Source organism: Rhinolophus sinicus, chromosome 3 (assembly GCF_057876585.1).
Source record: "Rhinolophus sinicus isolate RSI-liver-muscle chromosome 3, RSI-T2T, whole genome shotgun sequence".
Lineage (NCBI taxonomy): Eukaryota > Metazoa > Chordata > Mammalia > Chiroptera > Rhinolophidae > Rhinolophus > Rhinolophus sinicus.
In genome coordinates, this window is record NC_142503.1 from 7,167,750 (window position 1) to 7,191,598 (window position 23,849).

A 23,849-nucleotide genomic window follows, 5' to 3' on the forward strand; every position below is an offset into this window, starting at 1 on the left:
GTTGAATAAAAGAATATTTCCTTCCGAGGCATTATTTGAAAAACACCCTCCGGCTGGTCCTGGCCAGGGGCAGCCTAATGCGACTCAGATGCATCCAGGTGTCTTAACGACATTACGTGGTACTTTCGACCACAAACTCCATGGACTGTGCCTGTTTGCTCTGTATTACGAACTTCATGCCCATCACAGGGCCAAGCACATAATAAGTCATCAAAATAATAGATGTTGAGAGGATGAAACTGTCAGTCAACTAACTTCTTGTTGTTTAGATATCACCAGGCAACTTTCTGATTACAATGTGACTTTTTAGGGGCCAGCCTATAGAGAATGAAAGCGCGGGTGGAAGATTAGGAATGCCCATGAAAATGCACCGAACTCGAGTCTCTCACTGCAGGAGTGTCCCTGCTGACGGTCCCGTTGCTTGTGGTGCACTGAAATCCCTCCCTGTGTTTGCCTTCTTGCTAAGGCCTCATTTCCTATGGAGGCTCCCAGGCGGTGACTGAGCTCAGCAGTGACAAGGCAAGCCCGTTCCTGGGAGATGAGGACGCCTTAGAAGGATCACTTGGCTTCAAGAACTCTCCAATGGTCTTGCTGAACTCCTTTGGAATCTAAGACATTTCCCTCCCTCCCTGTTTCCCTCCCTTCCTTTCTTCCCTTGGGGTCAGACCCACATCATGGTTTGATGGGTCTCCCAGTTCCTCTGGTTTCTTTTCATGTTTCCTCTCAAGTGTTGCCCCTAATTAAATATCTCGCATGGATTGCTAATTCTGTCTTGGTGTCTGTTTCTCACAGGATCTAGACTGAGCCAGCACCCTGTCCTCAGTGTAAATATACACGCGTGTTCTTGGGCTGCTCCTTGTCTCTGTTGAATGAAACATGGAGGAGTGGGAGGAACCCAGCGGTGGCACCATGCACCGTGGCATTTATATCACTCTTCCTTCTCTTACTTGCTGTGTGACTTGGGGCAAGTTACTCTTACTCTTACGAGCATCAGTTTCTTCATCTGTAAAATGGGATGGGAAGTCCTACCTCACTAGATTATTGGAACAATTGCATTAAATAGCATCCATATTAAAGAAGCATAGTATTATAACGCTAAACCAAATGCTAATTTCCTCCTGACAGTACTGTAGTGTATGAGCAGGTAAGGTCAAAGGCTGGGCCATACAACCTGTGGTATTCAAAGGAGGCCTCATTTGGGAATCTCAACTTAGAAAACACGGGCTCAGCTAGCAAACACGCTTACCATTTTCTATATTTTCTTTTGATCTAATCAAAGACATCTAGGCCAAACCTCTCATTTATAGCTGTGAACCTTGAGGCCAAGATAATGCAGCCTCATTTCCCCTCCAGAGGTATCAAAGTTGGGGCTCAAATGCAGATCTCCTGATTCCAAATGAAGGTCGTTTTATATACATTCAATATTTAGGTTTTAAGATGAATATGTGTAGAGATTTTCTAAGAGCCCTCTTTTATCGGTAAATAGTTAGTGCTTTCATCAACGTACAAGACTTTAACATAGTTAACTATGTAAACCGAAATTAAGGAACAAATTTATTGATTTGCCTTCATAATTCTTATGCTGCTATATAGAGAATTTCTTGAAGTTCCTTTGGTGACTACCTTTCCTTGGAGGTAAGAAAAGGAAAGTATCAGCTTATAGAATATTTTTATGATCACTTCCACTGGGAAATAGAGACTGCAAATTAACATTAGCTGAAATTAGGGAATAAGTATCATTTTGGTTTCTATTACGCAACAAATCGAAACATGCTTCATACTGGTCAAACAGGATCTCACAAGAATGTTTGAATGTATTAACATTTATTTCCCAAAGTGAAAACGAACAGTGAAAGCCAACTATTATAGTATTGTTATGGGCTGAAATTATGTGCCTGCCCTGAAGTCGTATGTTGAGGTCCTAAACCCCAGGACCTCAGAACATGACTGTATTTGGAGACAGGGCCTATAAAGAGGTAATCAAGATAAATGAGGTCTTCAGCATGGGCCCTAACCCAATAGGACTGGTGTCTTTATAAGAAGATGAGATTGGGAAATAGATGCACAGAGGGAAGACCATGCGAGGACGTGGTGAGATGATGGCCGTCTGCAAGCCAATGAGAGAGGACTCTGAGAACCAGCCCTACTGACATCTTGTTCTCAGACATCTGACCACTGGAACTGTGAGACAATACATTTCTGTCTGTGGTACTTTGTTATAACAACCCTAGCAAACGAACACAGTATAAACCACCACCTCCTCTGACTGGGTGGCAGGAAGTGGGAGAGCAGTGCACCATGGGAAGCTGGAGGCCTTATCCATAGTGGAGCTGCTGAGGTGGGCAGTCCAACCATCTTCTCTGGTAGGTCCTAAGACCCCGTTTCTTCTGCCCACCCTTCCTCCCAGAACTCTGTTTCCTTCCTTTAAAGAGGACCTGCATCGATGAATCATGAGCCCCCAAAACCATTCACTTTGCATCCTATTCGTAGGCACACTGATCAGGAGTGGAGAACTGCTCGGGTGAGAAGCATCCTCTGCTTTAGGACCAGGTGTGGGAAATTGGGGTACGAGTGGGGTGCGTGGGGGGTCTTGTCTGTTCACAGCATCCACGTAGAGGAGGTCAGTCCCTCTGTGAGTGCCTGGGTAAGAGTGTGCCATTCAGCTGCCACACCCAGAGCGCATTATACAAGACTTAACAAACACTGTTTGAAAAAGATTCTTCTTAAATGAATAATATTGGCAACCACTGAATGTAACATAGAGATACTAATAATTCCTCTTCTTGCCTGTGGCTCAATGCACAAGAGGACCACATAAACTACATGTCCTTGGGAGCTTTCCAGCCAGAGTGTGATTATCACTAGGGTGACTTTGTGGCAGGGTTTTCTCAAGGTCACTCCAGAATCGGTGGCTCCCGGTGGACAAGCGCTCATCCATTATATGGGTTAAAATGACTAATTGAGGGTGTGAGTTTAATTATACTCATAAGCAGAGGTACAGTGCAGCTGCTGTGACAGGGCTTAATAACATTCTCATGTACACAGAGATAGAAAGTAAATTAGGGTTCTATATTGTTGTCCTCCAGAACAAGATGCTGAAGTGGGAACAGAATAATAGAAATAAACGACTCGATGGCACCAGGAAATGGGCTGGGGAAGTTAGCAAGCCAGCCCTGTGCAAATACTTCAGCTGGAGATGACGGCTGCAGCACGCATGACTAAATGCAACCCGGCTGTCCGGTAGAGTAGACTGGAGCTGTCTTATGGAGCTGGCAGATTAAAAAGTAGAAAGGATACTCCGTGAGGGCTTCACCTATAGTTCACTCTGAAATGATAATGGCCACGACAGGGATCTTTACAGTATTGATTTGTGGTACTGTAAGTGGGAAACACGGTCATGCTTTACAGGAAACTGAGAAAGCATCCATTCTGGACCCAGCTGCTGTGACCAGCTTCCTTAAGAGATATATTGTGTCACGTGCTCTGCTTGAGACCTTACAATGACTGCTAGCTGCTGTAGCATCAAACAAATCCATGCTAGTTCAAAGTCAGGAGCAGAAAGTACAAACCGGGTCCACATGTGGGGAGACGCTTGTTTCACAGCCATCAGCCCAGAAGTTGGATTTGAACCCCTTCTGGCTGGGGCAGCCACATCTGGGTTGCAGAGCCCAATCCCGTTATAGGTGATGCTTAGCTTTGCACCTGAGCCACGGAGGGGAACGGCCTTGTGCATAGAGAAAAACAGGCCCCTATCTCGTTCGTCTGTTCCAGTGTGTGGGCACCATTTGGGGACAGGCAGCTTCTCTGAAGTATTTTTCCCCTTTTTCTCCCTGTGTTGTGTTCTTCCGTGGCTCCTCGGCCCTCTCTGGGGGACTATTTACTAGGGGGACTACATTAGGTTTCTAGGGCTGCCAGAACAAAGTACCACAAACTGGTTGGCTGAAAACAACAGAACTTGATTTCCTCACAGTCTGGAGGCTAGAAGTCAAAATCAAGGTCACCAGGGCCATGTTCCCTCCGACGGCCCAAGGGAAGAATCTGACTTTGCCGAGTTCCTAGAGGTTTTCAACAATCCTGTGTGCTCCTCGGCTCATGGCTGCATCCCTCCAGTCTCAGCCTCTGTCTTCGCGCCCTGCTCTTCTGTGTACCAGTGTACACGTCCTCTTCTTAGAAGGACACCACTCATTAGATTCAGGGCCACCCTACGGCAGCACGACCCCATCTACTTAAATAAATACACCTGCAAACACTTTCAAATAGGGTCATGTTCAGAGGTTCCTGGTGCACATGAATTTGGGGGATACTAGTCAACCCACTACAGTGACCTCAGCTGGTCTATTGGCCAGTGTTCAGGACGTGGTTGGTAAACAAACATTTTGCTTGAAGGTGAGGATTGTTCTGGCCAAAGGTTAGGAAAGTCTCTGGTTACACCTTGTGCAATGAAACAATCATGAGTACAACACTCAGTCTATTTCCACGTCTGAACCACCTGACTTAGGCCACAGGAAAGCAGTTTTCCAGGACACGCCTTCATCACAACGTGAAGAAGAAAAGACAAACCCAGCTTCACGCATGCTCACACCTGATGCTTTTCTAACATTCACCACATTGATTTTTAGGCCACATTTTGAAATGGTTTTTATTAAACATTAAAGCTTCAATCAGGCAGAATTGGAGCAAAAGACAAAACTTAGAAAAGGGGAAGAAATGAGGAAGCTCGAACGCCCACTGTCCCCCCGGCACTGCCTCCTGGAATCCCACTATTCAGCTGCCATCACTTTTATCAACGTGGTCCTCCGACCAAATTTACAAGATTTCTTTTTTACTTTTCTATCCTCTTTCCTCAGTGACAGATAGATATGTTAGGAACAAACACATAGATCTCCTTTTGAAAAATTCCATTTCCTACCTCAAAATGAATTTTAAATGGAAAAGGGCTGGGGCATTAACTTTTTATTTTATATTCCGTATGTGCCTTAATTTTTGCCATGTCAACATGTGACATATCCCCATGAAGATTTACCGTGCCTTTTTAGAGAAGGCGAAGGAAGAGGCTCTTCCCTTTAGAACGTCCCCATGAGTCAGCCCCGTGCTTGAGGTTCCTGGGGGTGGGGTACAACCATGGGTGTTAGTACAACATCTACTGTCAAATGGAAGGCTTGAGAAACTCGACAGAGTCTATTAAGATGCACAAAATTGTGCAAAGATTGCAGTGTTAGTGTCCCAGATTTTAGCTTACTAAGTAAGGCTCAGGTCTTTTTTCTAACTTAAATTTCATTCTGATAAGCTATGGGGCATTTAAAAGTGGAAAAATTTGCATTTATAATATGTTTTTTCATTCTGAAAAGTAAAAAGTTGATCTTCGTGAGAATAGTAATTGCTTAAATTCTTAACCTCAGCTTCCCACCCCGAAACAACACAAACAAGTTTGAATCCTGCAAGGCACAAAAATCATGGGTAATGATGTTTGATAATAATCTGGTAAATTTATTTTTACCTCCCATAAGCTCTTTCTACTGGAGTTGTAAAATATACTGGATTAGGAAATACTGTCCTAGGAAAAGAGTATAATATTCTTTTACATATTATTTTCCTTATATATTCTTGAAACTATAGTTACACAAACAAGTCAAAAATATTAACTCATTTTAAGTCATCAGTAAAAGAATGAAAGAGTCTGAGTGCTGGAAAAATGTTAACTCTATAATTTGGATATGCCTTAAAATATAGTCTTATCTTTAAAAAACAAACAAAAAAAGGCACCCCCTGCTCTGACTGTCTAAATTTAGATTTAAGATGTTGGTAGAGAGACGGGGCAACGTGGTGCCATGACTAACTGTCTAGGCCACCTGTCCACTCCGTACGTGAAGCCTTAGGAGAGAGAGGAGAAGGGAAAGTAAGTGAGGAGGAGGGGGAGGAGGAAGAAGGCAACTAAAGGAAACTAAAGAAAAAGGGATGTCGGGTAAGAGGGTGCTGCTCAGTAAATATCCAGAACCAAATGAAAGGAACCAACACAAAGAAAGTGCTGTCCACTCGTCGGTCAGTTGGTTGTGCTGTTCTATTCATCTCATCTCATGTAACTTTATACTTCCTCTCTGTGGGGTCCAGAGGGAACGGTCTGGATCAGGAGTCAGGATGTGGGTGTAACGATGAGCTTCGTGATTTGCTAACCATGAGCTACTGAATTTATAATAAATACGAGAATAAACAACATACAGATGGTCCTGACTTCTGATGGTTTATGATTTTTGACTTTATGATGGTGCAAAAGCTACACGCATGCAGTAGAAATCATACTTCGCATTTTGAATTTTGACCTTTTCCTGGGCTAGCGACAGGCAGTCCAGATACCCTCCCATGATGCTGGGCGGCGGCCACGAGGCACAGCTCCTATACACGCGATCAAGAGGATAAACAACGGATACGCTACAGAGTACTATGCTGCTGGTGGTTTTTGGACATTGTGTTTTGTGTGTTTGCATCCCGTAATACCTACAACATGCCATCTGTGTCTCTCGATTCTGGTGCTAGAGAAGGACATCGACTCTTGAGATGAACTCAGAATAACGGCCCAACTGTAGGCAAATGTAAGTGTTCTGAGCACATTTAAAGTGGGCCAAGCAAGCTATGATGTTTAGTAGGTTCGGCGTATTAAATGGAGAGAGCTATGATTAATTGTTCACAAAACTATAAATCAGTGACACTTAATTGATTGGAACAAAACATCGATATTCACTGTTATCCATAGGAGGTATCTTAAAAGCAAGGCAAACCGGGCGTTCCACGGTAAATTCACAGCTCCACTCTTATTATCACTTCTCCCCACCTGACCCTTCTCTCATCTGCATATTTGCTCCCAGACAGAGCAGACCAGTGTGTTCTCTTGGTCAAAGATTCGCCATAGCTCTCCACTCCTCACAGACTTGAGTCTATTCTCTTTAGCTCTGCTTTGAAGGTCATCCATCACCTGGGATGGAACAACTATGCCAGCTGCATTTCCAGAAGTCTCCTAGGGTTGTAGACTACCTGCAGATCCTGGAATTCCCCCACGGCTGTGTCAGAGCATCCCTGCCACTCATCTGGCCATAACGCTCTCCCACTGTGTTGACTGATGAAGTCCTTTCTCTGCTCAGCCCCAACCTCACCTGATTCTTAGATATTACATGAGTACTTATTGTATGGGTGCCATTTCCTTGCAGTAGATTGAGCTACTGAACGGCAGGGGCTGCCCCGTTAACTTCTACCTCCGTGGTCCTTCCCTGGCACACAGCAGGCACTTAGCATATGCTCACAGATAGGACTGCTGAAAGGCAGGGGTAGCATATGAAGTCACTGCTTTAATGTAAATCAAGATGTAGGCTTTGTTGGAGAAATGAAGAACTGAAGAATGTAAATACCTCAATACTGAAATCTAGAATCTTCCATGGTATAAACATTTATGACTATTTTGATGTGTTGCCAACATTGGTTCTAAGCAAGTGGCAAATAACAGTAGGAATTTATCAAAGCCTTTCAACTGCTGAGTCTTTACTTGATAAATTAATTTTAGCCCCTTCCCAGGGGCTGTTTTCTTCCTCTCTTAGTCCAAGCTGCTCATCAATGTGGAATGATTCGTAAACACATTCAAATAAGAGATGAGAATTATATTTCTTTCTGTAGAAGGGCAGAACTTAAATTAAGGTGGCAGTGAAATATTCACCATATATTGATGAGTTTTGCTCTGTCACATGATGAAGTCAGAAAGTGGGAAAAACCCTAAACCTGGTTGGATCTGGACTAATGAAAGTCAATTCAGTTACATGAAACTCTTCCTAAATCAGAAGCCCTCATTTTTTTTTTTTGGCTTCCTATGATGTGGTTACTCCTGGCCAGCAGCAGAGGTCAACCCTCTGTGTGTGCTCTGACCCAACTTTGTTCTACATCACATCCCAGACCCTAAACTCAGCCACGTGACTTACAAAGGGGACCCATGAACCTACACTTGTCTGGCTTCTTCATCTGACTTTTCACCTAATGATGTTGAATGCATGCTCACAATGGCGGTGGTTTATATCCTTATGTCAAACATCATGAATACATAATTATGTTATTGTATTATTCAGAGAGGATTTTAACTGGTGGAGCTAAACAGGTCCTTGTTGACTATATTTCTACAATTGATTCTGAGACACTTCCTTCCATGACCTTTGTTAAGGATCTATGACACTACAAGTCAAGGATGGTAAGCAGGGAAAAACTATTTATAATAGTTGCAAATAACAGAAATAGAAAAATCAGGTATAAAGCGTCCAAAGTGGCTACAGTTTTAGCTTTGGGAAAGTTCTATTTCTGTTGATGGGGCAGGAGGTTTCTGAAAGATAATAGAATTTAAAGGGTTATAAAATGAACAGCTCAATAGGGGGCTTTTTGAGAACTGTACATTTGCCTTATGGTGGAGCCTATCCAGAAAAATCATGTCAAAAGATCAACATTTTGTGACCTTGAGGGAAAGCAAAACCATCAGAGGATTTCCTGTTCCTGCCTGTGAATGCACGTCGATATTTATGGAGGCAGGCTCTCTTTACCTCCCTCTACGTACACATATTTCACACAAACACACACTCCCCTCTCAAGGCTGGAGGCAGAGAGCATTGTTATAAATATTCATGAGATAATTATTATTAATATCACTGGGGTGATTTTGTTCCTTCTTAGTAGTGACTGGTGTTTGCACCTAGAAACCAACCAACCGTTGGAGAAATGGCAGCTTTGAGGCAGTCCAGCTGAAACAATGCTCTACACATTTTACTTTTGAAATACAGATTATTTGACTAGATATTTTAAATCACCTTTTGCCCCTGTACCATCATTATGTTTACCCAGCACAGATTTCTCACTCCGGTACACAATACAACAGCCTTGGGAGCACAGTTTCTAGAGTTTGGAAGAACTTGATTATTATGTTCTTTTCTAAGAGCAAAAAATTAAACAAAACAGAAGGGTGATTCTAATACATCTCAAGAGATTTCTAGGAAATGATTTTTGTAAAAAAGCATTGGGAAAGAATTACAAAACATTTGCTACTTTTATTATTAAAAAAACATTTCTTACAATAAGTCTTATTAAAGAGCTATTCTAAGAATTACAGGTTATTGCAGTCACACAGAAAATTAAAAAAAAAAAAATGCCTACTGGTGTCAGTTACCTAGATCCTTATGTATCTGTCGTGGACTCTGCCCCAATCAGTTGGACTGCCTGGTTATTCTGTGTGCATGATATATCATAACATGGGGTACTACTGCGAACTATTGTTCTCAATTAAGGAAAACTAATTATTTTTGGTTGAAATGAAAATATTTATTGTTTGCCCAAGACCTAAGAAAACATGTTAAATGAGTTGAAAACTGGTGTAGGTACAAGACAGTGGAAGATGCCTACACTTCTTCAGTACCTCATGAGAAATGTGCTTTGCTAGCTTCTCATACTCCATTGCCATATCAACATTCATCTTTCCGGAACACTCTGATCCTTCATAAAACAGCAATTAAAGTTACAGAAACAGAGAAAGCATATGACGAAAGGAGGTGGCAATGACAGACGACCCACCTTAGGCATCCCGTGGCATTTCGCAGCACCTGTGAGGAATGCAGCTGTATTTTCCGATCATCCTGAAGAGGTGAATTTTCCCAGCCCGAGTGGGGGATAATCACTGCGTTGGTCAACACCGCCAGGGTGTCCTGGATGATTGGCATTTTGAGAGCATCACAAGATGAGAGGTTCCAAAGGACTCCTGTAAGAGAGACAAGAGAGCTTTGGGTGGCCATTGTTTTTCCTCATCTCAGAACTACTTTCCCTAATCAGGTTAACAGCATGGGCAGGAGGGATTGAGATAACATCCTAGAGCACCCCCTTAATCTTAGACTATCTCTGTGAACCCATTAAAAGAGTGCTGTGGGTATCTGACAAGGGGGCAGAGAGCTGTGACATGATTATCTTTGTTCCACCATGGAGACTAACAAAGGCTGAGAGATCTGACTGAGTTGAGGAAACCAACCAGGCTTCCACTCACTATTAAGACAATGGACCCAAGTACCCAAATTCCAACCAAGACCAAAGAACAGTGAAAGTTATCTGAAATGGACTACGGCATGTTTGTTTCATCTAAGACCTCCCTAGGCACATGTGGTCTATCTGATTCACTCAGCCTCCACAGCCTCCATAGAGACCCAGCCACCATCACATGTAACCTTATGATAATCCAGCATCAGGTCTGATGTCAAAGGCCTCAAGAAGAAATTTAAATTTACTGTCACTGACGACAGTGTTGTCAGTTTTTCTCTGAAAGTAATGCTCACAGAGCACCTATGGAATGTTCTTCCTTCTATAACAACAAAGAGCAGTAGAAAATGGAGGGCATGTCTGCAAAGGACAGAATGTAACAGTAATTGACGTAGGCAGAGCAAAAGCAAAATTTTTAAGATGGATGTAATATTTTAGGCTTTTAAATATTTTAAAAAAGACTTTACAATAGGATTGATTTTAGAAAAGGTCAGAAGTACTGCATATATGTTATATCACTTGAAAATGCTTTTAAAATAATTATTCTTTTAGTTGTTCAAAACAGGACACATAAAGGTAAAAGAAACAGAATAATATTCTATTTTACTATGAAAGAAAGATTGTATTTTCCTTCAAGATTAACCTAAACAGACATTATCACTGAAGATACAGGGAATAAAATATCATGTATTTTTTTTTTTTTTAGAAACACAATTTCCAATTTACTTGTCTAAAAAGTTTTCATTAACTTTTAAGATGAAATTGTATTTATCTATTGTGTTATGACTAGAATGAACAGAACACACTTATCTCCGAAATTCGTTTTGCTAGTTTCTTGCATTGCCCATATTGAACATATTAATCCAAGTATATTAATAATACTAATCTGAAAGTCGATATTGTTAGATGGCTAATAATTAAAGTAGCTAACAATTTTAAATCAGTTCTATAAATATGTGACTTTAGAGACAAACTCTTCCAACCATTTTTCAAAGTAACATGTACTGGGAATTTTATTTAAGTACATGCAAAGGAAACAAAATATTTTTTGTGCCCTGTATCTACAAATCAATCCTTCAGTACAGGGGTTCCGCTTGTGGGCAATTCCTGCCTGCCTGGTTTTTTGTAAATAAAGTTTTATTGGAACAGAGCCATGCTCACTTACATATTGTCTATGGCTTTTGTCCTGTAAAGGAAGAGTTGAATAGTCGTGTTAGAGACTGTATTGCCCACAAAGCCTAAATAATTTACCATCTGGTTCTTTATAGAAAAGTTTTGCCCACCTCTGCTCTAGTGCATCAACCGTTTCCTACACTTCGGTATTGCATGTTTGCATTGAAATCAGTGTCCTAAATTGACTATACAAAAAATGCTCAATGGTACACAGAAGGTACTCAAAAATACATTCTGGTTTGAACTGATTTCACATACTAGAAATATTATCGTATGTGTTTATTTTGTTTTAAATGATGTATGAACCTATTTCTTTACTCACCCCATTAAGATACAGTTTACTAAATTTTGGATAATCTATAAATAAATAATCAAAATGATTACCTTTATTTGTGGTGTCACAAAAATATTCTTTTTTCTAGTAAAATAATTAGTTTTTCCAGCTTTAAAAAGCACATTAAAATGAATTTAATATCTACCCTAGAATTTGAGGATAACTTTGTAAAATGTGACATTAAAGAGTTTGTATCTGTTTTTTTCTAAGTATACAGTGTAAACATACAGAAACAAAACATGTTTTTTTTTATTCCCAAATCCTGATGTGAAAGTACATGGAAATGACATTTGTAAATGTTCTAAAATATGGATGACATGTTTTACCCTAAAATACATTTCCTCTAAAAACTAAACAGTAAAAGAGAGGATTTTGCATTTTTACATGCAACAAATTTAAAAGAATCTAAAGGCATTCTGTGACATCAAAGCAATTTTTACTGTTTTCTAACACACAGAAAAGAGCTTGGAAGAGGGGAACATCTAAGAAAATGTGAAGGCCTACTCTAATATCTGACAAGAAGTGTGAAGGGAAAGAAGATGTGATCCAAGATAACTTTTTACTGGGCTCTTCTGTCCTTTCCTTTCTCATTAATTCATTAATTAGGACAACCTAATTCAGCATCCTGCGTCGACAGACGTTTCTGAGTTCACATTCATTCCACCTTTTGAGGCTGGCTCCATCTGTGCTTCACATTCCAGTGAATTTATCAGCGTACTGACCCATATCTCTGAACTTTCTATCTTAATTTCTATCTGCAGCCCACAGTGCTTCCTGAACTTACGAGAACTACAGTGGGTCTCTGAGCACAGACAGTGTTACCACCTCTGTTTGGATGAGGACTTGGCAAAGTGGCTGCAATGTGGCAGAATTTCTTTTGGGGGAATTCAGCAAACCAATGGCAGGAGACCCTCACAAATGTGAGTTTTGGTTAGATTATCTAGACATGGAGACCAGCCTGAATGGAGAATCAGCAGTCTCTGGGGATATTTGAGATCATATCCTTTCTATCATGTGCTCACTGTTCTTCCCCACAAGGTCCCAGCCATGGAATGCAGGTGGGGACGCCATCCGAGTGTTCACAGCATACATGCAACATGCTCTGACACGTGGCAGGTGCTCACCACATGGGTGCTAAATAAATACTGAGTTAGTTACGGGAGGATGTGACCCTTATCTGAGGCTGTGTGCTCCAAGCATCGAACATTCTTTAAGTCTTATAGTGCTAGCAAAACGAAGTAACAATTTCAAAAATTAAAATAGCAGGCACAAGATGTAATGTTACAAATAATAAACCCAAATGAGAATACAAAAATGCCATTTGACTGGGATTATAACCCTGGACTCTACAGAAATTCTACTTTTAGCTAGTAGGGAAAAATTTATATCACTAGAAAACATTAATCAGTTTAGCATTAGAAGGCTTATCTCTAGTGCTTCATTTGGGTAATTTTCCTATATTAATGCCCTCATAACTCTAAATTAGGCAAGGCAATACTGACATTTCAATTCATAGAAAAACTGTGGAATAAATTGAATTCATAGTAGTATTTAGCAGCTATAAAAAGCCACCTCATTTATTCTTACCTGAAAGTGACATAAAAATGTTTTAGTATTTTGGTTGATGGTCACTAGCAACTTTTAATTTACATGATGAAAATACGATAATTCCTTCCAGATTATAATCTCTACTAAAATTGTTTTATAGCATCTTTCCTTTAATTGTATGTATTCAGCAGCTTTCCTTTATCAGTATAAAATTGTATTACTGCTTCCAAATATAATTTTGACAGTAGGTTTAATTGAGAAGATATTTAAATCATTAATTATGTATACTAAATATATTTAAAATATAGTTTTTGTTGTTTTTTTTTAATTTCAGGCACAGGGTGGCTCTTTTCCTTGAGATTATCCATATTCATGAGCAGTAATTGGTTTATTAAAATTTCTTTAATAAAATCTTAATTATTTTCATTGGCTCCTTTACGTTGTTTTAATATAGAGTGACTGTGAGCTTTTTTTTTTCCTGAAAGAGATGAAGACCTCATAGAAAAATAAATTTAGATTGACAAAAAAAAGTATTTTAATAACTGCAAGTCTTAAATCGTGACAAAATTAACCATTGCCTGTGGCTATGCAACACTTTCCTAGACCTTCTCAGTTGCTTTTCATCCTTAGACCTAACACTAACACTACACCCCTGAACGTGGGTGGGACTCAAAACAAAGAAGAGTTGAATTCATTTTAAGTGAATGCTTTTAAAATTTATTTTAAATTAAAAATTAACAATGCATATATGAGGGTTTATTTTAATCAAATCTATCATTTATCTTATTCTGAGAGTGGAAATTTATATACGTGGGGAAGGGAGAGAAAAAGAGAGAAGAATGGGGGCAAACAAGTTCATTTTACAAAAAAAAAGTCAAGGTCAGCCCTGGTTGGGGATGGGAATGGCCTGGGGCCTGAGAGATGCCCATGACCTTCTCCATCCCCTCCATTCACTCCTTGAGTCATGGGTGGGTAGAGGGTGGCTGATCAAAAACTGGAGGCCCACACACCCTGAACTCATGCTCTGCAGGTGTGAGCAGTGTGTGCATGTGTGTACACGTGTAGGAGAATGCATGTAAGCATATGCATGTAAGTGCATGAGTGTGCACACATGGCTATGTGCAAGTATACGTGTGAGTACGTGCGTATGCCAACGTGTACCTGTGTGCACATGCCTGTGTGCATGTGTGTGCCTGTGCGTATGCATGAGTACGTGCACTAGTATTGGGGTACATCATATAAACACTCACAACTTGGCCTTGAGAAGACATATCCTCTAGGCGCGACTGTGAATTAGCATTGTTTTGAGAGTCCTTCCAGATGGTATATGCGATAGTCTCAAAAAGATTCATATACCATACTCATTCAATGCTTTGGAAAATAAAAGCATGGATCTTGATTTGATGATAAAGTTTACCAAAATGCTTGCATAAAAATGGGTATTTCAAAGCACATATGAACAAGTGGAACCACACAAAAAGAATTCAAAAGCTTCTGCACAGCAAAAGAAACAATCAATAAAATGAAAAGGTAACATATGGAATGGGAGAAAATATATGCAAACCATAGACTGGATAAAGGGTTAACACCCAAAATGTATAAGGAATTCATACAACTCAACGAAAAAAAAAGAATCCAATTAAAAATGGGCAGAGGATCAGAATAGACAATTTTCCAAAGAAGACATTCACATGGCCAACAGGTACATGTAAAGATGCTCAACATCACTAAACAGGGAAATGCAAATCAAAGCCACGAGATGTCACCTTACGCCTGTTAGAATGGCTGTCATCAAGACGAGATAACAAGTGTTGGTGAGGATGTGGAGAAAAAGGGACTGTCAGTAGGAATGTAAATTGGTGCAGCCACTGTGGAAAGCAGTATAGAGATTCCTCAACAATTAAAAATAGAACTACTATATGATCTAGCAATCCCACTTCTGGGTATACATCCAAAAGAAATTAAAACAGGATATAAAAACGATATCTGCTCTGCTATGTTCATTGCAGCATTATTTACAACCGCCAAGATATGGAAACAACCTGAATGTCCATCATTGGATGAATGGATAACAAAGATGTGGTCTACGAGTACATTAGAAGTTTAGACCAAGCTGGTATAGATTCGTAGAAGCAAGAGGCCCATGTTCACTTACATTGCTGATTAGTAGTTTAAAAAATGATCTTCACTGTTGTTTTTAGGGGCTGATTAATTTAACTTAAAACGAGGTAATTTTATAGACAAAAGATAACTAACTTTTATTGAAGAATCAAAACTCAGGCATGTCTCTGATCTTTCTTTCCATTCTAAGTTAGAGTCTGCAGATTCTAATTTCTTTAGAATTCTTCTATTAAATGTTTACAATAATGAGATAATAGGCCAGATTCGTCATGGGAAACAAGGTTTGTCTCCAATCTGGGCAAGGCAACGAAAGGCAGCTCCCATCTCAGAATGAGGAAGCTCTTCCCATGGTAATTTTTTTTTTTAAAGGTAATTGTACTTAAAAATAATTTGCACACGCAGGGTACCAGAATATGCCACCCGAAAATATGCCTCTGACACATGGATAATGTTAAGCTACAGGCCCAAGCACCAAAGGAGGCAGGACAAACTCTAAAAATAGGGTGCAAGTTGTGCTTTGGTAAAGGAAACTTACATTTGTATGAGTCTCCCTCTCCTGACTTAAATCTGCACAACCTTGTTTACCATACTTTTTCCAGGTCACCTTCCTACAACTTGCCTCAGACAGTATATAGTGACCGATTCCAGCCACCTCTTTGGGGTACCATTCTTCACTGGGTGCTCCCCTGTGTCGAGGTCTGACAATTAAGATTGAGAACTTGTTGCAATGATCTTGCTAACCTTTTTTGATATCAGAGGGATCAGTCATTATGAATTTGTACCAACTGGACAAACAGTTAACCAAGTGCTGAAAAGGTTGCATGAAAAAGTTAGACAACCAGAACTTTTCATCAACGATTCATGGCTCTTGCATCACGACAATGCACCAGCTCACACGGCACTGTCTGTGAGGGAGTTTTTAGCCAGTAAACAAATAACTGCATTGAATCACCCTCTCTACTCACCTGATCTGGCCCCCAATGACTTCTTTCTTTACCTGAAGATAAAGGAAATATTGACAGGAAGACATTTTGATGACATTCGGGACATCAAGGGTTAATACAACAGCTCTGATGGCCATTCCAGAAAAAGAGCTCCAAAATTGCTTTGAAGGGTGGACTAGGCACTGGCATCCATGCATAGCTTCCCAAGGGGAGTACTTTGAAGGTGACCATAGAGATATTCAGCGATGAGGAATGTAGTACTTTTTCTAGGATGAGTTTGCAAGCTTAATTGTCCAACCTTATATGCGCAATGCACACATGAACAAACTTTTGTTTTTCTCTTGTTAATTTGTCTTTGCCTGACAAATTACAGGACCCAAGCTGGAGAACCTAAGATGGGTGAAGAAAAAGATTTTTTTTCTTCCCCTACAGAGATGTCAATGTCTGATAGTAACCATCTGTGAAAGTCATGGGTTCATGTTTGATCACAGCATTTTATAAATGAACCATAGAATTCTGTAGTTCTCAATTCCCAAGAGATCAACAGTTAGGAATATAAAATTGAGTTTGCATAAAACTATTACAACCTTCCTCAATGACCTTAAATGTTCCAGAACTTTAAAAAAATGTCACCAAAGCAATTAGGTTGAGTTTTATAATTTCTGGACACTAGTCTTAGGCCTATTTTCCTAAAAGTGACTGCAGTTAAAGATGATTCCTTTTATCTGACATTGTCATATTCTTATATGTGCTCATAAAAATGATTTCTTATACTTTGGTTGTGTTTCTTGGTAGCTTTGTGCCTCCCAAATTATATGTATTAAATAAAGTAAGTTAAGTTTGCCCCTTTCATAAATGATGGGCAGGGGTGGGCCAGCGAGAGGGGGAGAGAGAGAGAGAGAGAGAGAGAGAGAGAGAGAGAGAGAGAGAGAGAGAGAGAGAGAGAGCGCGCGAGCGCGTTAGTTTCAAAGACCAACAGCCCCATTATCTGATAATTAAAAAAAAAAGCATGGGAGGTGAAAATACCATAATTTTTGGCCCTGGACGAAATGATAGTGGGACAGACTAATCTAGCTGCTTGCTCCAAAAAACAACTGCCTCTGAAGTTCAGGCTGTTATTTAATCAGCTTGCTTACCAAAAGTAACAGTTTGCTCATCAAAATGCATTTCAAGAGCACTACTTCACTGTGCCACCAGTCCAAAGCTAGTTTATCATAAACTCTGTCTCATCCCAATTGTTCCCCAGGTTTTAATACCCACCTTAAAATCACCCAGCCAAGGACCTATGGCCTTATAAATACCCTGCCCACTTTTCCCGTCTGACACTATTAAGACTCTTTCAAGGTAGCATTCTCCATATTTCAGTAAGTCAAAACCTAGCTTTGCTTGATCAACAGGCTTTTCTGGTGGTTTCTGGGGGAGCTGACAGTTGACAAACCATGAGAATTACTGAAAATGAGTCCACAGTTAACGTCACCTTTGGTAGACAAGAACCTGGCAAGTGTCTGAATCCACAGGGATCCATTAACCATAACCATGACTTTGTGTGAACAATATTGGCTTTTAAGCTGTCTGCAGCTCTAGTGAGTACTAAAACCCAGAAGTTACACAGCCCACAAACTTCTTGAACGGCTCAGGTTGCCACTCCAAACTCTCTGAGGCTAGGGTGAGGGGGCAAATATGAAACTGTGTAACGTTGTAGGAGGCCAGCAATGGCTGTCACCTTGGGGACTTCTTTTCTATACTACAGGTCACACAGCCTCCTCAGTCCTCCTTTGGGAGTCAACATAAGGACCCACACTGAATTTGTGGGAGCATCCTTAGCTAAGAATCCCTGCAAAACTGGGGACACTCTTCTATCCTGGGGCCATTTTAAAGTACAGCCTTGGCTCCCACAGCTCTCAAAGAAAAGCAGCGATGATGAAGACGTGGTGGCAGCTGGGACTCGGAGCCTGAGGTTTAATTCAGCACTCCCATAATGAGGATTAAAAAGAGTTTAGCTTTTAGTAGCCCCTCACGCGGTGCTTACTGAGTGGATGAATAACTGAGTGAATAAATCAGTAAAGGAATGACGTCATTGGGTCATGATGATGCTCAATGACAAAGACCTCAAATTTTCCCAGGGCGTGGCTGAGTTGGGCATCTGCAACGTCACCTTGGAAAAAACCCCAAACTATCCAACATTCGTAATATTGCGGAGTTTCTGTACGATAGGTTCTCTGCTAATTACCTTGCATGTCACGTTCTAACTCATGTAAACCTTCCACCAATTCCATTTTACAGATGAGAAAACTGAGCCACTCATGCAATGGCATTACCCTTATAGGTGAAAAATGAAGGTCAGCCAAGAGTCTGACCATCAGGCATATGAACCGTCAAACAAATGTCAGGCACATAAATTTGCTACTTGAAATTGGAGAGAGGTGATGGGTGGCAGAGCTTTGAAGCCGAACTGATGAACACAGAGAGTGTTCTGCTTTTCATCTTTTGCCAGTTCCTTTTTAGCCTCAGGTCAGGTACCTTGAAAAATTTCAAGAAGTTATTTGAGTCCATAGAATGAAGAACATTCAATTTTGAAACAACTTTTACAAACGATTTTTCTTGCGAACACTTAATTCTGCTGACCTCTATTAAAAATATACAGCCATCCTCTTGCATGGAAAATACTGAACAAAAAACAGATTGAGATGAAGGGTAATTTTAAAACTAAAACCCTCCTCAATCCACCACACTAATTTTAAAACTAGGTCTTATTTTCAGTTAAATCAAAACCATCTGCTACTGTCGCCCCACCATAGCAATACCAGCGGTAATCATAACCCTCATTTATTGAGCCATTACCATGTCATATACACTGTTTTATTAAATCTCTACCCCAACCCTGGAGAAAGGTACTGCTATTGATTTCATTTTACAGATTCATAACTAAAGATTTAAGAGGTTACAATAGTCTCCCAAGGACAGGTAACAGACAAGAGAGACACAACTGGGCTATAAATACAGGCTCTCACTCTCCAAATTATCTTGCCTCTTAGAGACACTCTATTCAGAGGTTATTTTTCATGGAAAATATGATGACAGCTGGTAAGAACATGAAGACTCAACTATAATTTCTGCTGATCATTCTCAAATTTATATTTCTGAGGTTCGTTTCCATAACTGCAAATTTGAACATTTGTTATTGCAGATATTCCTCCAAACATGATCTTCTCACCCCTCATATTTCCCAAGCTAATCTGCTCTGATTTGGGGAAACTGCCCCTTCCTTGTGCCATTTCCATGGTTTTAATTTTTCAGCCGACATTTTGTGAGTGCCTATGAAAACAAAGAATTGCTAGGCACTCTAGGTAACGCATAGTAAATTAAGCAGGGTCTACTTGGGGACAGAAAGCATGCACTTGTGCAATGAAAAATGAACTTTACACTGTAGGGCTGTATATGATCAAATCCATTAACTGTCAGAGACAGCGTGCCGTAGCAATTCAGGTAACAAAAGGTCACCAGGGGAGGGGATCACAGAAGGCTACATGGGAGAAAGGGGGGCTTTGGTCGGCCCTTGTGGGATGAGAAGAATGGGAATGGGAGTGAGAGAGACAGGCTCACAGATACGAATGGGTAACAGGTGACAGTCTTACTATCCATGGGCCCAGCTGTGTAGTAGAGGCCCACTAAAATGCTAATTGAATAAAAAAAAAATTCTCAATAGTTCAGAGGATACTTATCATTTGGACAATCATCATCTTATACTGGAATGGTAGTTATCCTATCCACCATGGGGACATTAAGAAAAATACCACTGCACTGGCTGCATCTAACGTAATTCTAATGTAATGTAAGTGGTCGAGGGTGGGCCCTGCCACTAGTGTTTGTTTCGTTTTGTTTTATTTTGAGAGTAGCCAGAGTGAAGAACAAGCAGAAGTTATATCTTAGCCCTGGTGAATTTAACTGACTTCATCATTGTCTGTTTCTACCACTGTTCTTTCTGATGAACACGGAGAAACGATCTGTTCTGACGACAGGAAAGTGATTGGTCAGCTTCATAATTGGAGATCTTTGTCCTTGTATATCATCATGACCCAACAACTTCACTCAATCCTTTATGTGATCATTTATTTGATTAGTCATCCATCCATTAGACAGAATGTTCGTTGTCTGGTGGTACTATTTCAAGCCTTAGAGCGAGTGAGCAACCTATGAGTTCAATTCCAGAAACGTCGGCAATTTTGGTGCAGTTCTCCACAGAGCTGGGGAGACTGCGGTGAGGAAAAACAGCAGAGGTCTCAAATCCCAAGGAGCTTTAGGGGGTCTGCTGAGATCAGGATGTCAAAAGCTCCTGTAAAAGTCAAATCTGGAAGAGAGAATGTCCTATTTACCGTGTTTCCCTGAAAATAAGACATAAGCGGAAAATAAGCCCTAGCATGATTTTTCAGGATGCTCATAATATAAAATAAGCCCTACCATATTTCCCCCAAAATAAGACCGGGTCTTCTATTAAGTTTTGCTCCAAAAGACACATTAGGGCATACATTCAGTGGATGTTATCCTGAAAAATCATACTAGTCCTTATTTTCTGGTTAGGTCTTATTTTTGGGGAAACACGGTAGGCACTGCAAGGAAGGTCTGTATGGCTAGCCTGTGCTTGGGGTGGGGTAATGGGCACTTCTTTCCCACTTAGCTGGATTTTTAGCAAGGACTGTACAGATGAAGTTAGGGCTTCAGGAAGACAGTAGGTTGTACATGTTCTTGTATGCACTAGACTCAAGGGAAACCTTTGTGCTTTTGTTTCAGGGTGTCTAGATAGGAAAACGGATGTTCAGTTATAAACTCAAGGCATTTGGTTTTCAGTTTCCTATCAACCCTGTATCCACCCCACTATAATGTCTACCACCATCTGCAGTCAGGACTCCTGCTGCTTTTCTAAAACAATCAACTGGGCCCTTGTGCTGAATCTTCCGGGCACTCAAGCCCTCCAGCTTGCTGTTGGGTTCAGCCAATGGAGGACTCTGTGGGAGACGAGAGGGCAGGAGGAAAGAGAGCTGGGAGGTTTCTGCTGCCCTCCTCAGTCACGCCCAGAGGGCTGAGACCCTCTGGGGTTAAAGCGCCCCCTCTCCAAGGCTCCTGGGCTCTGGAAATACCGCTTCCTCCCACTGCTTGCACTGATGATAGTCACTAGCTAGCTGCCTGACCACTGGGCTCTGTCCCTTACTCATGTCCACACCTTGGGAAAGAGGCCCTTCATTAGAGTCTCTCCAGAATCTTAGCTGAGTGTGCCTTGTGTCCTGCTGAAACCCTGAGTAGGGTGGGGAAGCAGGGGGCACAGGCTAGAAAGGGCTTCAGAAGCCATGGTTAGAAGCTTCTGTTTTATCCATAGGGCAGTGGGACATCATTAAGCAGGCAACTGTCACAACATGCTTTATAATGTTCCGTCCCTTCCTATGCATCCACAGCACTAAAAAGCCAAGTACAAGAGAAATTCCTCATGGTCACCCAGCTACAAGGGTAACTTAAAAAAAAAAATTTTTAAATTAAGATGAAATTTACATAACATGCAATTAACCATTTTAAAGTGTACAGATCAGTGGCATCTCGTACGTCCACGAGGAAGTGACCCGTGACCTTTATCTAGTGCCAAAACATTTCCATCACCCCAAAAGGATGGCTAGTGTTTCAAGATGGCATTCTGGAAGCTTTCCACAGAGAATGGGCTGAACTGAGGTAAGAAGGGAACAGAACAGTTAGAAGCCTACTTCAGAATTCCAGGGGAGAAGGTCAGCAGAGATGGAAGGGGTCAAGTCTGATCTACAACGGCTGGCCTGGCAGATGGACTGGATGTAAGGATGGGGTGAAACGAAGACGTTCTGGCCTCGAACAACAGAGGTGAGGAGGACTGGAGGAGAAAGAGGTGTGGAGGGGAATCGTGGGCTGCAGTTTTGGGTATGTTAACTTTGAGATGCCAATCAGACAGCCAGCGGAGATGTCAAGAGGCAGCTGGATGCCCAGCATGAGAGAATAAATTTAGAGTCCTCTGCATTTAGGTGGAATGTAGAGCTGCAGGACAAAATGAAGTCACAGAAACAGAGTTTAAATAAGGATCTGAAAGCCCAGGGCTGGTCTTAAGCACGCCTACATCTAGAGTCTGGTGGTGAAGGCAGTTTAGCATAAATAAAAAAGAAAAGCACTATAAAAAATTTAGCTGCACAAACTGTTAACCTTGGGAAACGTTACTTCTCTGAGCTGATGCCTTCTGTGTTAGTTGCTGAGGGTTTTTGTGTTTTTTTTTCTTTTTCTTTTTTTGAAATATCATAGGTTATCTGAATATTCAAGCTCTCCTTGCATTATGGGCATTCATGAAAAGCCGAGACGCAACTCTCATCTGTTTTAGGCCCATCAGTGGGTTGATTGAGGACAAATGAAAACGAGTTATTCAGTTGATCATGATGGCATGTATTCAGTGACTACAAGCAGAACAAACGACATGAGGGTATAAAATCACTTCTTTTAGGTATTTCCTGAATCAAGGCAGTAGCGACATAACCAGAGAGTGGCGAAGCATGCATAATGACAAAGCCTCTATTATGATCGGAATGTAAAGTGTAATAGGATTTTCAGAAAACAATTTAGGAAAAGTGACAATCTTGCTTATTAAACGCTATGTGACATTTGGCATTACTCCTTCAGGTAAAATTACAAAATTGATAAAATGACTTTTAGAAATACTGTTGAATAAGCTGAACACATGTAATGCATTTATCTGTTGACTAACCCTTAGGTTAGTATAAAAACTATATTGTTTCCTGAGAATTGAAGGTGACTTTTACTGAGTCTTTATGCCAACACTCTGCAGTCTCAATGCTTTGTCTATTTCAAACCAAATTTTAGAATGCATGTGTTTTCTGACATTAGCAATTTCTCTGTATGAATATATAGAGTATAAAATAAATTCCCTTTTACATTATAGTTCATTTTTATCACATTTTAAGTTCCCCCAAAACACATGTTTTGAATATTTTAAGGTTTTCTAAGATAATAATAGCATTATTTTTTCGGATTATAGAATTAACACATGATAACCTTAAAATTATCAGTCTATTAAAAAGGGACAAAGGATAAAGTGAAAAAAAACACCAAACACCCAGAAATAATCAGATTTGGAGGAAACGCACTTTAGTACATGTCTCTATGCTTATCATCCACTCACACGTGTCACTTGACAGAAATAGAACCACAGCACACACGCTGGCTAACTTGCTTTTTGCATTCAACAGAAGCCGTGGATATATTCTGATAGCAACAAACATCTAGCCGCATCTTCATTTTTAATACCTGGTAGTATTCTACTTGAGGGACTGTTTTCATTCATTCGTGTACTGATGGACATTTAGGTTGTTTCTGTTCCCCCCCCCCCCCCCCCGCGACATTGGCTTTTAATGTGTGTCAGAGAATGTTTTAAATGCCTTCCATACACTAATTCGTTTGCTCTTGAAGATTTTTATTAATAGCTCCTCAATTTCAATTCCTCACCATGAATTGCTCGGTAAAGAGTCTGCACATTTTAAATATTGAGGCACATTGCCCAAATGCTTTCCAGGAAGACTGTATTCCTGACACTTTACCAACAGTGCCTGTTCTGCTGCCCCACCCAGGGCAACAAGCTGACAACCATTTCCATCTGTAGAGACCTAATACCAAAC

At 40.6% G+C, this 23,849-nt stretch overlaps 1 protein-coding gene across 5 annotated transcripts in view; it reads right to left on the reverse strand.

Annotated features, from left to right (window-relative positions):
• The window catches only part of CTNND2 (catenin delta 2), an 831,455-nt gene that overhangs the window by 155,470 nt on the left and 652,136 nt on the right, over positions 1 to 23,849 (reverse strand). For all 5 annotated transcript variants that reach the window (XM_074329072.2, XM_088796434.1, XM_074329071.2 and 2 more), the window contains one exon: positions 9,586 to 9,769. In XM_074329072.2, coding sequence (XP_074185173.2) covers positions 9,586 to 9,769 — 184 coding nt within the window. The remainder of the gene's footprint in view (positions 1 to 9,585; positions 9,770 to 23,849) is intronic.